We start from the raw sequence: 15,750 nt of genomic DNA on the forward strand, positions 1-15,750 counted from the left end.
CGTGCTTGGATGAGATTTAAAAATCTGTCGGCAAACGTGCTGCAGGAGTGAAAGCTTCATTCTTGGCATAGATCGCTTAATAGGGAACTCGGCCACCTGAAATTGAGCGGAAACATGAGAGAGATACTGGCATTATTGGGGGAACCCCAGGTTTTCAGAAGTACAAGCACCTTAAACTATGCAGAGGCCGAAGAGCCCAGCGGGGACTGAGCATGTTCAGTAGCCAGAGAATGTGTCTTGTCAGTTGAAACCTGGGGGTGGGAGAAGGAGGCAGTGGTCCTGCTGGGGCCTCTTAAAGCAGGGGCAAGGAAGTGGCCCTCCAGGCCTCTTATCTGGCCCTTGGAACACTTCCCGGGCCACATCCCTTATTGGCCCTGTTTCACTTGAACTTTGATCGTTCCTCTTCCTTGTCAGGATAGAGGAGAGATGGGTGTGTGTGTGAAGAAAGCAGTCTGCTGTGCAAAGGTAAAATTCACATTATTTGCTCTGTTTGCTTTTATTCTGGCCCCTCCATCTGCTGGCCTGTGGCCCTCAGAAGATTGTCTGGAAGGAAACGTGGCCCTTGTTGTGCAAAGGGCTCCCTGCTGCTTCCTGACAGCTCACAGAATCCTGCAGAAGGGTGTAGTTGGCTGGAAAGAACCCTGAACCCAGAGCACTTCTGCTAAGAGAGAAGGGTATACTTTGTGAGTTGAGATTTGAAGTAATGCTGCTTGTGGTTCCATGACTTTCCAGCTGAAACTGAACAGAGATTAGTGACTCTAATAGAGACCTAACTTCAGCTGCTTTTCAGGTTAATAAGCCAATCCCTGTATATTTTCAGGGGCAGTGGTCTCTTGGGGATGAGGCCAGGCATCAGGGTCCCTTCAAAATGAAGACTGACCACTTGCATTTAACGGCAGCTCCAGATCCTGTCAAATCTCCATCAGACGTCAACATGCAAGACACTTTCTATCAAGTTGCTTGGATACCATATAACGTATTTTGGTGAATAGTTCCCTCTTGCCAATTTTATAATACTGTTTTTTTGCAGATCTGAAATTTGTCGAACTCGGCTCTCCGTATGCAAATGTTTATGATGCTGCAATTAAGGCAAAAGCATATACTTTTTTTAAAAAAAATGTGTCTCCTTTTTTCTTTTCTTTTGGCAGCCTGAGGAAGAGCTTGATCCTGAAGAGAGGGACAATTTCCTCCAACAGCTTTACAAGTTTATGGAAGACAGAGGTAAGACTTGACTGCCTTTTAGAATGATGGAAGCTCTGAACCTAGTGTGGAAGTGCATTTTAACAGTGCTATATTTACTGATTGTGCCGAATGCTTGTGATGTGCTCTGAATGCTATTGAGACCACATTCCTGTGCATTCGAGGGGAAGTCCCATTGAACTTGGAGACATTTACTTCAGAGTAGATGTGCAAGGCATTTGGGCTGGTGTTTACAAACGTTAAGCATCACCATCACCTAAAACGAATCCTCTTAAGCAATCTTACTGCAGTAATGAGTTTGCAGCAGCATGCGAGAGAAGCGAGGCATAGGTATCTGCAGGTATGTGGGACCCTTTTTTGGGTGGAACATGGGCACTGCCAGATGACCAATTTATTGAGCATTCATCCTGACTTGTTTGCAGGGAGGTTATAAGACATTGCATCAAAGCAAGTGTTATCCTACATTTTCCCGTGTCTTTCCTTACTGCAAAATTTCAATCTTTGGGGGAAGTGGGTTTGTTGTGCAGGACCTCTCAACCAGCTATAGTTGCACAACCTGAATTTGCCGGTATCTGACAGAGTCCCACCTGAGAATAGCAAGCATCTGAAAACCCCCTATATGTGTGCACCAACATCTTGAAGTATACCCAGAAGGTTATAGAAAGCCAAGTATAGAAACGTGTTATATGTTGATCTTGTATTTACATGAAAACCAATACAAATTATTTGTATTTGGATTAAAAAAAAAAAAAAACACGCTGTAATGTGCTCCCAGTGACCAGTTCTTCCAAACTTGATCTACTGTGCTTGGTGCATGTTGTGGCTTCACCTTTTCAAGGGCCAGGCTTCTATCAAGTTTGCTGTGGGTAGTCTAGGTTCAAGAATACAAAAGATTAAAGGCTGGCTTGTCAGGTCCAAATCCATTGCAGTATCAATGAAATACTCCTTATATTCACTGCAACTTGAAGTCCCAGGCAGAGTGATAGCAAACTAAAGCGCTATATGCTGTGAAAGCAGCAAGTGAGCATGATTGTTTGCCATCATGTTGTTAGCCGATTTAAACTTGTTATCATATGTTTGCGTTGAACTGATCCAAGGTCAAGGGGTTTAATTCGCATGAATGGTTCCCACATTGAAAAAGGGATATTATTATCATTTTATTATTATTATTAAAATTGTTTTTATTTAAATTTCTACTGCCCTTCATCTGAGGATCACTGGGCGGTTTACAATATTAGTGTTTCAGTTTGCCTGGGATTCTGAGGTTGGCTGGTTGGTTTCCAACTAAACCATCTTAAGATTGGTTGAAAAGGACAGATAAGACATTGAATTGCCTTCCTCAGTGCAAATTGTTGTCTGTTCATCACCAGGATGATGAAGAGAAACTTGCTTGTATTTCCAGGCTCATAGAACTTAGCTTATTAGCATTAGCCAAGGCTTCAAAAATCTCTTGCCTTGCACAGCTACAAATTCTGAAATGCATAAAATTGATCATTTTTAAACCTTGGCAACAGTGCTTGGCTGATGTTGCTGTCTCATGTAACATCTGTGTCCAATACAGTGTAAAATACTGGGCAACTAATTACTGTTGCTGAACTAATCTAGTACCTCATGGGAGGAGAAGCCCCAGTTCATTTTTGTTTGTGGGAGGTTCCTGGTTCAATCTGTAGCAGCTTCTGTTTAAAAGATTTCTGGTAACACAGTGCTGGACTAGATGAATCTGTGCTCTGTGTATAAGGCAACTTCCTGTCTGCTCATATATTAATGTCTTGCTGAGGGTAGCATTGATCAACTGCCTAGAGAGATCCCTGCTACAAAACAGGATATGTCTAGGAATGCTTGCTTTGGATGCTCTCTGCTGGTAAATGATGGAAATGAAAATGACTTCTGGAGATTTCTCATTTGGATTTGACATTTAATTTCCTGGCATTATGCTCTGAAAATCTTAAAATCTCAATTACCAGTAACCATCCATAATAACAGCATGCACATATTTAAGGGTGGTCGACTTCATGGGGCCACTGCATATTTTCATTTTCTATAATAAATCCTGGATTGCAGATTATATTTTTGCAGTGGGGTGGGGGGGGACTGTATTTATTTTTCCAGTTTGTATACTGCTAATTGCAGTTGTCTCTAAGCAGCATACAGGAGACACAATGCAATGAGACTAAAAATGAGTTAAAACATAAAATAAGAATTGAATGAAAATACCTTCTAAAATTCTTTTTTAAAAGGATTCGGTAAGCGCTGGAAGTTCATTAGGAAGAAGGCCTGTCTGACACCAGCTAATAGAGAGTTCCACAAAATACTGAGCATGCAGATCCTTATGGCTATGAGCCCTGGGGGACCGTGCTGAGATTCTTGCATTGCAGGAGGTTGGACCCTAGATGACCCTTTGGGTCCCACCTTACTGTACAATTCTATGACCACCAACAGTGACTCCACTGAAGACTTTGGTGATCAAGCATAGATACAAGGGCCTTATTTAGGGCCTTGTAAATTATTACAAGACTTTGAACCTGTCCCAGCATCATATGGGCAACCAGTGTGACCTTCTGAGTTCTGAAGGACTCGGTGCTGGGGATTGCCTGTCCCAATCTACCATCCACAGTGTTTTCCACCAATTTGAGTGGTTTTCTATAGTTGAGCCTTGGTCCTAATTGAACCTAATAAAATACTAGGCTACAATCCTGATTCCACTTTCCTAGAAGTAAGCCCCATTGAGTTCAGGAGGATTTGGTTCTGAGTAGACTGTTAACATTGTGCTTTTAAGCTCTTAATGGTCATTTCCCCCTCCATTTTTTGCTGCTTGTATCCTCAACTCTTAAAAAAATTATTCCTTATTTGCAAAAAATGATTCTGTCAAATTACTAATTGATTGTTGAGTCTATTTATGCCCCACTCCGGAAGGGAGAAGAGGTTGGAATTTCCATTACCTTTAAAGGTGACATTTAACTTGACACATCATTATCTCAAAGCCAGTCTGTATCCTATTTAGAAGAATCTGTTTTACAAAGCAGGCACCAGGTATCAACTTCTGCTTCGAGATGCTCACAGCCAAGCAGTTAGAAGAAGAAGCCTATAATGTAGCCATGCAAATAACTTACCAGCCAAATAATAATAATAATAATTCACTTCCCAATATTTGTTGATTGATTGTGGTCTAGTAGGCTGGAGGGGAATAATGGGACCAGTCTGGGTGCCTGGAGATGATATCAGGCAAGTGGCTATTTATAAGCTGTAAAGTGTAGATACGTGCTTTAGAGTAAAAGTGCAAAGCCTGTGTAATAAATGCTTCTTTTGATATCTCTTTTATATTAATTAGGAACTCCTATCAATAAGCCACCTGTTCTGGGCTATAAGGATCTTAACCTCTTCAAACTTTTCAGACTGGTATATCAGCAGGGTGGGTGTGACAATGTAAGTATGGCATTTCTTAAAGCTAGCCTTTAATTTCAAGCTAACATTGTTTTAGTTTTCTATTTAATTTATATATGTGCACTACTGCACTCCTAAAATACTTCTCTACCTCCCGCACAGATTGATAGTGGAGCCGTATGGAAGCAAATTTATATGGACCTTGGCATTCCTATTTTGAACTCTGCTGCTTCCTACAATGTAAAAACTGCTTATAGAAAGTAAGTAGTCTCTCTTTTTATTTAAGGTACAACTGCTCAAAACTTACTTAGACCCGAAGGAAATCATAAGTAGGATTTGGCAGGGGGAGGAGGCAATATAGACAATAGCAAGGGGGAATATCACTAACAATAACTTCATGGTGCTGTACAGGTTTTTAGCTACTGTACATTTTTCTGTCTTGCTAACTCGGCAGTGCCAACTGCTTTCTGCTGTGGCTAACAACTTAAACTTCCAAATGTAATATTACATTTAAAAGCAAAATGGTAAGTTGGCGGCAGCTAGAATTTATGGCCTCATTTGGGCAATCATATTTCTGCTTAGTTAAGCCCTAAGTACAAACAAGGCTTGCATCTCCTCCTATAATCCCTCTGCTCCTCCCTTTACAGAAGCGAGCAAGCAAACTAGGAGAGAGACTTCAACTTAACTTAGAGTTTTGCATTTTGTCCATACTAGGAAATGGTGATTAAATGGCTTCAGAACAAAACAGGATATTAAGCCATGGTTTGAAATTTTATAGTTTGGCCTTTTTCTCTTTTTTTAAGTGTTGAGCTTCTTGTACCCTGCTTAGAAACTATTGTAATTAAGTGGTATATAGATCGTAGAAATAAGGAAATCAGTACGAATGACATGGGGAAATTGTAGCTAACTGAAGACTTCCTCTTGACTTATTTATTCATAAACCGCCCTTTATCCGACAATCCCAGGGCAGTGTACAACATTAAAAACATAATATACATAGCTTAATAACAATAAAAAAACCTTTAAAACAATTGCAGAAAAAAGCGTATCAACAATTCTCCCCACATTTAAAATGCCATAGATTGTGTAAAGAGGAATGTTTTTGCCTAGCACTTAAAAACATGTAAGGATGGTGCCAGGCTGACCTCTCTGGAGAGAGCATCCCACAGTCCGGGAGCCACCTCAGAAAAAGCCCCTTTTCTTGTACCTCTCGGGGGGGGGGGGGGGCAGACAAAGAAGGGCCTCAGGTGACAAGTACAGGATCTGGGCCGGTTCGTACTGGGAGAGGCAATCCTTATTTGTCATCTCAAGCGAAGGAGCTGCATGCGTGACCACAAGGTTCATTCGTATCTCTGCTTATTACCCTAGGATACGGCCACCCGAGCCAGCCTAATAAGAATCACATTTCCAAGAGTCCTCTGTGCACTGAGCAGCCATATGTCAGGACACCAGGAAGACAGAGAGAAACCTTCTTCCCACTATGACTGAGGATTAAAATGAGAGGGTGGCGTGGGGGAATGATAGCGCTGCAATTGTTGGGAGAATTATTCTGTAGATCAGAACCTCCTCCTGAGTTAGAGCAGAACTTGAGGGTGTTAAAGGAGTGCGCGTTCTCCCTCTGTGCTTCCTAGGTGATGGAAAAAGCCTTATTTTATTTTTACATTGCCAATAAATTCCTTTTCCGAAACCTGTAGGTATCTTTATGGTTTTGAAGAGTACTGCCGGTCTGCGAACATTCAGTTTAGAACCATCCACCACAATGAACCAAAAATAATAGAAGCAGTACAGAAACCAGAAGAGCCAATGGAGGAGAGTGTAAAAGAAGAGCCAGAGATGTTCCCCATAGAGGTTCGCAATGAGGAGGATGAAAACGATTGCAGCAGTGAAAGTGAAAAAGAAGAAATTGAGCAGAGGTCTCCTAGGGTAAGGTCCATCACTTAGAACCTTGTGATATTAATTTGTTATGTTCAACTTTGGAATGGAAATGTGTTCCTATATGATTAGTTCTAGATATCTCTTTCTACTTTTATTTTATCTGACATCTGTTATACCTTGCTTGGTTAAAAATAAATGGAAAGAAAGAAAAAGTACAGTAAAAAAGGAGGTTCCTGCTCTTGCTTTCCCAGCAGGGGTTTAATTAACCAGCTATAGGCCAATGAGAGTAAGCTAATGTTTATTCTGGAAAAAGTTGGCAGCTCATTTCCTCCTACGTTTTCTCAGTCCTGTTTTCCTCATGGTTGTTCCTTTTGCTGCTCATGCTGCTTACGTGGTAACAGAATCCATGTTTTTAGATACCTATTCATAAAGCTGTGATGGTGGCTTTCAGTTATATATTTTGCTTGTCCGTGAATTCCCTGATGCGCCACTAGTCAAGGAAAAAAGCTTTAACTTAATACTGCAGCAATGCACTGTGTAATCCTATTGCCTTGAAGGCAGCAACGCAGTTTAAACAGCATGCTTTCTTCCCCCTCTCCCCCAAACCCAACTATCATAGGGACGAAGGAGACTTGTTCGTGATGTCACTGTCGCTAAAAAGGAAGGCGAAGATGATAAAATGCCGGACAAACTAAGAGACAGCAACAAGGAGAACAAAGATGTAGAAGACATGTCCAGTAATGCAGAAAAAAGGGAAAATGAGCTGCCACTTGGAAGCAGAAAGACCACACCAAAGCAAAAGGAAAAGAAAGCAAAAAAGGAAGAGGAATCTGACAAGGAGTCAGATGAAGAGGAGGACAGGAGGCAAGAAATATGTCTTTACTTCTTCTACTTTTTGTCTGATGCTGTAACACGCGAGTGTAAAGTCTTGAAATTGGACACCCGGTGAAAATGACCCTTAATCCATGTTAAATTGCATCTCAAATGGCGTCATTTTATAGGGCAGGCTCACTATAAGAATGTAAATGGACAAAGGCTTCATCCTTTTTAAAAAGCTTGCGGCTAACAAAGAGCTTGGTAGTACGATGGCTCCAAGAGGAAAAAGGTTATAGGAGGCTTCAGTGCCAGGGTTCAGGAATCTGTGCACCTCAAGATGTTGGACTACAACTCCCACCATCCCTGAATATTGGCCATGGCAGCTGGGACCAGTGGGAGTTGGAGTCCAGCAATACCTGAAGGGGCCACAAGTTCCTGCAGTAGCTCTACACAAAATTCCTGCCTTTTCTTTGGCGAAATAAATATATGCCAATTTCCATAGTTTCCCATTACCCGTAGCCTATGAATCTTTGTTGTAGTTTAGTCATGTCCGACTCTTCCTGACCCCATGGACCAGAGCACGCTAGGCACTCCTGTCTTCCACTATCTCCCGCAGCTTGGTCAAACTCATGTTGGTAGCTTCGAGAACACTATCCAACCATCTCGTCCTCTGCTGTCCCCTTCTCCTTGTGCCCTCCATCTTTCCCAGCATCAGGGTCTTTTCCAGGGAGTCTTCTCTTCTCAAGAGGTGACCGAAGTATTGGAGCCTCAGCTTCACGATTTGTCCATCCAGTGAGCACTCAGGGCTGATTTCCTTCAGAATGGATAGGTTTGATCTTCTTGCAGTCCATGGACTCTCAATAGTCTCCTCCAGCACCATGATTCAAAAGCATGAATCTAGGCTGCCTTAAAGCAAAATCCTGGGGTGTTCAGCTTTAGCAAAAAAGAATCCCTATCTAAGGTGACTTCCGGCAGCATAATCTGTGCTTGAGCACAGCTTATTCATCAGTTCCATCAGAAGGGAACTTTTTTTAGAATATGGATAAGAAGTGCTGTTGTGGTGCTGGGCTGTACTAGGCATTTACAGAAGGCACTTTGAAAGAGCTTCTTGTATAACAGTAATATATTTGTGTGCAGAGTTCTGTAAGATGTAATATTCAAGTTGATGTAGCTATTAGGATTGCCCTGTTTAATCCAGTTAGATTTATTTTATTTTTAAAACTTTGAGTTGATAAAAAGGTACGCCTGGTTTTATTGGGATTTATTTATTTACAAAATACGTAATAAAAACTGAAGGTAGCAAGCACCACCTAAGGAGCCATTTCTCCTTCCCCGCATACACAGGAGAAATAACTCTTCTAAGAAAATATACTTCTTTTACCTATATTCAGGTTTTAATTGATTGACTAAAACACATGATGATTTGATTTGAGTGGGTTGCTGCTCTAAGTCCTGTGCATCCTTTGGTTTCTCAGATAATTGTTTGGGTACAAATGCAAGGTGGCATTAGAACACCATGCAGTTAAAACTGAATGAGCCATTGGCTCATGGCTCATTGGCACAGAGAGGTTTGCAGAGCAGGTTAGCAAACAGAATAGGCTGGAACCTAGGATATTTGCTGTTTTCACTGAAGTGCATTCTGGAGGGCTGGAGGTGATAGGCTAAATAGAGCAAAGGCAAATTGAGGAGCAGGCAAGACTGCTTTGAAAAGTCTGAGGAAGAGAATTAAAAATCCACAATAACAATGCATAATTTTCAATGGAAGCTGACAGAAATGAGCCAGTTGTTTAAATATTGCATTACCTCCAGTCATTCATCTGGAAATGTCATGGTACATCAGAATAACAAGTTATGCAAGAAACTTAATGCCCCCAAATCTTCTGAATATTATTCTTTCAATAACTCCTTTGCAAGGGACCATGAGGAGAGGAGCCGTGGGTGGAGCACACATTTTGCATATAAAATATCCTAGTTACAGTCCCTGAATTCCCCATTTTAAATCTCTGGTGGCCGGAATCTGAAAAACGGTGACCTGAAATATTGCAAGCTGCTGCTGCTAATCAGGAGTATTATTATTGTTGTTATTATTTATTAAATTTATAGACCACCCTTCATCGGAGGATTACCATACATTACTGGGATACATAGACCAGCAAGCCTGCCTTGTTACAGAGCAGCTTCACGCAGATCCACATCTGCTTTAGCTTCTGCAGTGCTGCACTCATTAATGCTCCCGTACCGTTTGCTGTGCCTGTCTCTTGAGTAACATCAGTGGTGCATATAGGCACGCGCAGCACAGATCTGTTTAATGCACAAATGCCCTTTTCTTGGGGCCGCTCCGCTTTTGTGTGGGAAATTGCACATACCCGGCACGCGCGTCCTCACCTGTGACCAAGGCGCTCCTGCAGACCAGGTGGGGTTCTGCCTTAAGGGCCCTGGGTTTCTGATTCTGGGAAGGACATTAAATGAAGTTACTGACCTCCAAGGCCGCGTTCCACCTCCAGTGTCAGAGACAGCATGCATCTGAATACCAGCTGCTTGGAACTGCAGGTGGGCAAGGAGCAGCTGCACTCGGGTCCTCCTTGCAGGCTTCCCACAGGATACTAGACTAGATGGGCCTGATCCAATGGGCTCATCTTATCCTCTTACTTTTGCTGCATGTACCTGTACATGTACTGTACATACTTTTGCTGCATGTACCTGTACCTGGAGTCCTGGTGAGTGCTGTGTCTCTGTGGGCAGCTGAATGCAAGCACATGCTTTATTTTACACTGTGTGTATATTTTCCTACATGTAAGTGATTATCTGAGAGGCAAATACCTGTTGTTGTTTAGATTTCTATACTGCCTTTCATCAGAAGATCTCAGGGCAGTTCACAAGATAAAAATACAAGACAAAAGCACAAATAAATAGTTAAAACAAACAACAAAACAATATCCCCACCTCCCACAAACACATTTAAAATGCTGTAGGATATTGATCAGCCAAAGGCCTGGGTGAAGAGGAGCGTTTTTGCCTGGCTCCATGGGTGTTCTCTGCCTTGAGGTTTTCCTCCTGAACTTTGTATGGGGTGCAGCAATCTAGCTAAAGGTGGTGTAGGGAAAGAGATGAGGCAGGTTCACTTGTTCGTGAAAAGCCTTTCTTTAACTAGTAGGCAGTCACTTGAGAAAAGTACTCAGCAGTAACAAATTAAAATGAATGTCATGAAAGGCTAATCGCGGCTTGCATTGGGATTGACTTGAGCGCTTCCCATCAGCTCCACTGTGGCTCTGTGGGATTGATTAGGTGCTTGCACAAGATTCATTACTTGGAAAAGTGCACTTTTGCCTGGATTCAGTTGCTGAGTCACTTTCATTCAAGGCAGAGGTTGGCACTGCTGCATTGCCGCCATGCAAGCATAATGTAAGTGAGGAGGATCACAGCTGCTGCCCACGTCTGGCCTCTAATTAGTTTGCATCCTGTTACCTGTCTTGCTGCAGGGAAGAACTTGAAAACCGAGGAGAATCGGAAGGAGAGGAGGGCGACGAAGACACAGAGCCTTGCCTAACGGGAACCAAAGTGAAAGTAAAATACGGCCGTGGCAAAACTCAGAAAATTTACGAAGCCAGTATTAAAAGTACAGAGAATGATGACGGAGAGGTTTTGTATTTGGTGCATTATTATGGCTGGAATGTAAGGTGAGGAGAGAAGAAAGTCATCCTTGTAATCTTGTTTTGCAGTCATATTGTAGTGGCAAATAAACGTTCAGGTGGACTACTTGAGGCCCTGCAGGCAGGTGCCTTCAGTCCTGCCGATCCTCCTCTTTTATGCTGGTGTGCTTTGATCAGGCGTGAGCATCGTCAAGTGTTTTGCCTGGGCTGTATTAGGAGCTGCTTCATGCAGCCATTTTTAAAAGTCAACTTGGGATGAGTCAGTGTGCCCCAAAAAGGTTCGCTTAGGGAAATGATACTGTCAAGAGTGCCAGCACATGGTAAGATTTGATGGATGGCCTCTTGTTTACTCAGCAATGTTAAACGAAGACATGGCAAACCTTTGATGGTTTCCCTTTTCTTTATGGGCACAATTGAACACTAAGGGCAATATGCAGGAGCAGGTGACACAGTGGGTCTGGTTGTTAACCAGAAGGTTGGTGGTTTGAGCCCACCTAGGGACGGCTGTGGCAGAATCCCTGCATTGCAGGGGGTTGGACTAGATAACCCTTGGGGTTATCTATACTGTACAATTCTATAATTCTGTTACCAGTGCAAGGGTTTCTGCTTGCGCAGTGGAACTCCCCCTCTCTTTCTGCCACACACCCACTGTTCTGGAGTGTTCTCCAACCTTCTGGAGCAGATTTGGGGAGGTATGGGGCACAGGGCAAGGGAAAATCTGTAAAGCAAGAAATAAGTTGAGATACATATATATATATATATATATATATATATATATATATATATATATACACACACACACACACACACACACACACACACACACACACGTCATTGGACAGTTTCTTCATTTTGGAAAAAAAGAAATTTATTTTACACCTAGAAGCATTCAATATCTGAAATGACTACTGACTTACTGGAAATGTTGGGATGTGCTGTTTATAGTTCACCTACTAACTAACCCTTTAAAATTAAAAACATTTTTGGGGGTATGGTGCAAGACTTCCTTTGTAGGCTTGAAATCTAGGGGTGGGGATGCTTTTTTGGGTGAGGTTCTTTTTACAATTAGCCTTTGCTCTAAAGCCATTTTTAACAGGAGTAATAATTCTGCATGGTATGTTTTCCGTAGATACGATGAATGGGTGAAAGCTGATAGGATTATTTGGCCTGTGGAGAAGGGAGGCTCAAAGAAGAAACAAAAGAAAAAAGCAAAAGTATGTAGCATTATTCATAAGCCTTATTTTTCTAAACAACCTTTTTATTTTCAAAAATGGGACTTTTCCCTTTCTGATTACCCTTTCTTTCTGTAAATCCTTTTAAGATATGTTGCACAGTAGTAAAATGACTATTCGTATGTATCTGTGTTCAGAGTAAAGAAGAGAGTGAAAAAGATGAGAAGAGAGAAGAGGAGAAGCAAAAGGTGAAACGGGGGCGCCCTCCTCTGAAATCGACTCTTCTCTCAAACCTGTCGTGTGGTCTGCCCAAAACTCCTAATAGCGAAAGTAAACCAGGAGCCCGAAACTCGCGCGGCAGCCTGCCAGATTGCTCACCCTTGCCTAATGGGACTGAAGGTATTTCCAGTTCAGGACTGGTATTTTTGGTGCATGGTTTTTTACAAAGGCTCTTGAACAAGCAGCTAATGATGCTCTTTAGGATGGCAAATCTTTTCTTCTGATTTAAAAGGCATGAGGTGTAAAGCATAATGTGCGAATAATAATAATAATAATAATAATAATAATAATTTATTATTTGTACCCCGCCCATCTGGCTGGGTTTCCCCAGCCACTCTGAGTGGCTTCCAACAAAGATTAAGAATACATTAAAATGTCACACATTAAAAACTTCGCTGAACAGGACTGCCGTCAGATGTCTTCTAAATGTCAGGTAGTTGTTTATCTCTTTGACATCTGATGGAAGGGCGTTCCACAAGTAATGGAGACAGACACACACACACACACACACACACTTGGAGAATAAATAAAACCTTTTCTTTATAGTGTTCTTGCTCCCAATCACTGATACACTCTCTTCCTTTAATTTTTAGGAATGTCTCGCAGGCAAACAAGACGTAGCTCAGGAATGTTGGATTCTGACAGAGGGTCAAATGGTGAGTAGATTTTTTTTTTCATATGTTGTGGGAAGATGTATTATGAAATCTGGGGAGGGGGGATGTACGGCAAGAGGATTGAGACAGGACACTACCTGCAGTTGGGGAGAGGAGCAATACCTATTGCTTCCATTGGCTCTTGATTACAGCCTTTCATGGTGTAAAACAATGTGAAACTCATAAACAGATTCTTCATGCTTCTAATGAGACCTATTGTACTCTTGAGACAGAGAGCAGAGGGTGAAATGCAGCTGCGTCATTAGGTATGAAATACTCACACTTTACAGAAGTTTAACTTTCTGAATACTCCCATCTCCCCAGCCATCATTAGCAACGAGAGAGGAGCTGTGCTTTTATAGACACTTTCAAACTGTACCTTTGTTCTAGCCTACTTTCTTTGTAGCTTTATTGAAATAATATTTCTCTTTAGCTTATGGGGGGTATCCAACTAAGGTGACATTCACACAATACGTTTAAAGCACTATGATACCAATTTAAGTAGCCATTCTGGGAGCCATAGTTCATTAAAAGTTCTGAGTGGAGACGTATTCCCTTCACAGAGCTACATTTTCCAGAGTTCCCTGTGAAAGAGGGATTGCTAAACTACTCTGGGAATTGGCCTCAGTCATAAGAATAGAATGATTGAAATCAATGGACTTTGAATGACTTAAGTGCTGATACCAACTTTCATATGAAGTTGTGCCTTGACTACTTGTTCTGTGCTATGTATTTTTTTGTAGATTCGATTTCATCTGACAGTGATGCGGATGAAGCTTCTGAAAAGAATGTGAATGAAGAGTTTTCTCCAGCCAATTCCGACCCAGAAAAAGATGAGAAACGAACAGTTGAAAAACCTGATGAAGAAATCCCAAAGATCTCACTTGTGCTGAAAGAGAATGACAGGAATCAGCTCCACCCTTTGGAACCTTTGAAACTAGAAGTTGAAGAAAACGAACAAGTGGTTCAGATTTTTGGAAACAAAAGTGACCAAGTAGAAGATATCAAGAGAGAGATGGAAAAATCACCTAGAGCAAAAGGACGGCGGAACAGAACAAGAGACCCCTCCCTGGAGAATGTAAAGAGCACGCCACTAAACCAGGAAGAGGCAGCAAGCGAACATCTCTCAGATTCTGAAAGATTAGACACGTCGTCCTTGGACAGTAAAGGACTGAGCACCCCTTCTGAGAATGAAACAGATCCTTGTGCAAAAGATAAGAAGCTTTCGAAAAGGAAGACGGCGGAGCAGCCATCCCCCGACAAGCGGGTCCGGCTGGTGGGCGAGATGGAAGTGCCAAATATCGTGTCCGAGGGGAGGACAAATGAATGTTCTGGGACAGAAGAATGTAAGGACTTTGGTGCAGATGACTCACTCAGAAACGAGAACGAAGAAATGCCGTCACTGGTGGCAGAATCCGATCAGCGTCTTCAGGGTCGGGGAGGCGAACACTTCGATTGTTCCGAGGAAAACCGCAACCCCGCACTGAAAGACGAGGACGATTCCATGCCTCAGATCGGGCCCGAAACTCTCCTCTGCCACGAAGTGGACTTGGATGACGTGGACGAAAAGGACAAGATCGGGCCTGAAAAGTTCATAGCAGAGAAACCGGACTCCAGCCACCCCACTTCGAACCCGCCTGCCTTACCTCCCGTGGTCCAGCCGAACTTCTCTGTGGCCTCTCCTCTCACCTTAAGTCAGGATGAATCACGGAGCATCAAGAGTGAAAGTGACATCACCATTGAAGTGGACAGCGTGGCTGAAGAGTCTCAGGAAGGTCTCTGTGAGAGCGAGTCTGCCAATGGGTTTGAGGCTTTCACTACTACTTCAAGCAATTGTAGCATCGCCATCCCAGAAAGGGAGATCGGGGAGAGGGGTAAGTGCCAGCTTCTAAATCGGAACTTCATTTTGATGCTTCCATAAAGTGGTTTTTGTAATCCACATGGAGGTTTGCTTACAATCAAGCAAAATATAATTTTTGTTAAATAAAGTAAAATCCCTCTCTTCCTAAACATGCTGAAAGCATGACTTGCAAATACACTGAAGGATTAGAAGCAAGGAGTCACATTTTGCTTAGTCAGTCATTCATTCATTCATTCATTCATTATTCTAATTTTATTTGCAACATAAATCCACCACAACTCAAATAGACAAATCCACCACCATTAGACATGAACATAACATAAAATAAACATAAAACAAACGACAAAATAAAAATCTTCTTTTATCCTGTACATGGCCTCTGTATTTACTTCTTATAAACGGTTTCCTTTATGAATTATTATTATTATGATTTTTTTCAAATTATGACTTCTGAAACAAGTCCAGGTGTGTATTTTAGGGCACTGTTTTGTAAAGTATTCTTTACATTTACAAGTATTCTTTACATTCTTTTTGAAATTCTTGTCTGGGGAGTCCCCTAATTACCTCTTGTTAATCTAGCCAATTCGATATAATTTAGTAATTTATCCTGCCATTCCGTTTTTGTTGCTTAGTCATTTATTTTTATCCCATCGAGGCAGCTAAGAATAAAATGGGGGTTTGGGAGAAGAAGTATTGGAATTGGCTGCTGCTTGTAAACTAGCAACACTTCGCTATCCATCATCAGGAGTCCCCAATTCTGCTAGCCATGGCAAGTGTTCCCCTTTGCCCAGCCTGCATTTCAGTGATGCTCAGAGCAGCTGGAAGTTCGACACAGCTTGAGGAGATGACCCCAATTCCAAGCT

General features: G+C 42.0%; 1 protein-coding gene across 5 annotated transcripts in view; it reads left to right on the plus strand.

Moving 5' to 3' along the window:
• The window catches only part of ARID4A (AT-rich interaction domain 4A), a 59,160-nt gene that overhangs the window by 38,126 nt on the left and 5,284 nt on the right, over nt 1–15,750 (plus strand). For all 5 annotated transcript variants that reach the window (XM_081008808.1, XM_081008806.1, XM_081008810.1 and 2 more), the window contains 10 exons: nt 1,149–1,221; nt 4,529–4,623; nt 4,744–4,841; nt 6,276–6,504; nt 7,076–7,320; nt 10,752–10,949; nt 12,052–12,136; nt 12,292–12,493; nt 12,967–13,029; nt 13,770–14,900. In XM_081008808.1, coding sequence (XP_080864934.1) covers nt 1,149–1,221; nt 4,529–4,623; nt 4,744–4,841; nt 6,276–6,504; nt 7,076–7,320; nt 10,752–10,949; nt 12,052–12,136; nt 12,292–12,493; nt 12,967–13,029; nt 13,770–14,900 — 2,419 coding nt within the window. The remainder of the gene's footprint in view (nt 1–1,148; nt 1,222–4,528; nt 4,624–4,743; nt 4,842–6,275; nt 6,505–7,075; nt 7,321–10,751; nt 10,950–12,051; nt 12,137–12,291; nt 12,494–12,966; nt 13,030–13,769; nt 14,901–15,750) is intronic.

The sequence above is a fragment of the Podarcis pityusensis genome (genome assembly GCF_964106645.2).
Source record: "Podarcis pityusensis genome assembly, chromosome: 1".
Taxonomy (NCBI): Eukaryota; Metazoa; Chordata; class Lepidosauria; order Squamata; family Lacertidae; genus Podarcis; species Podarcis pityusensis.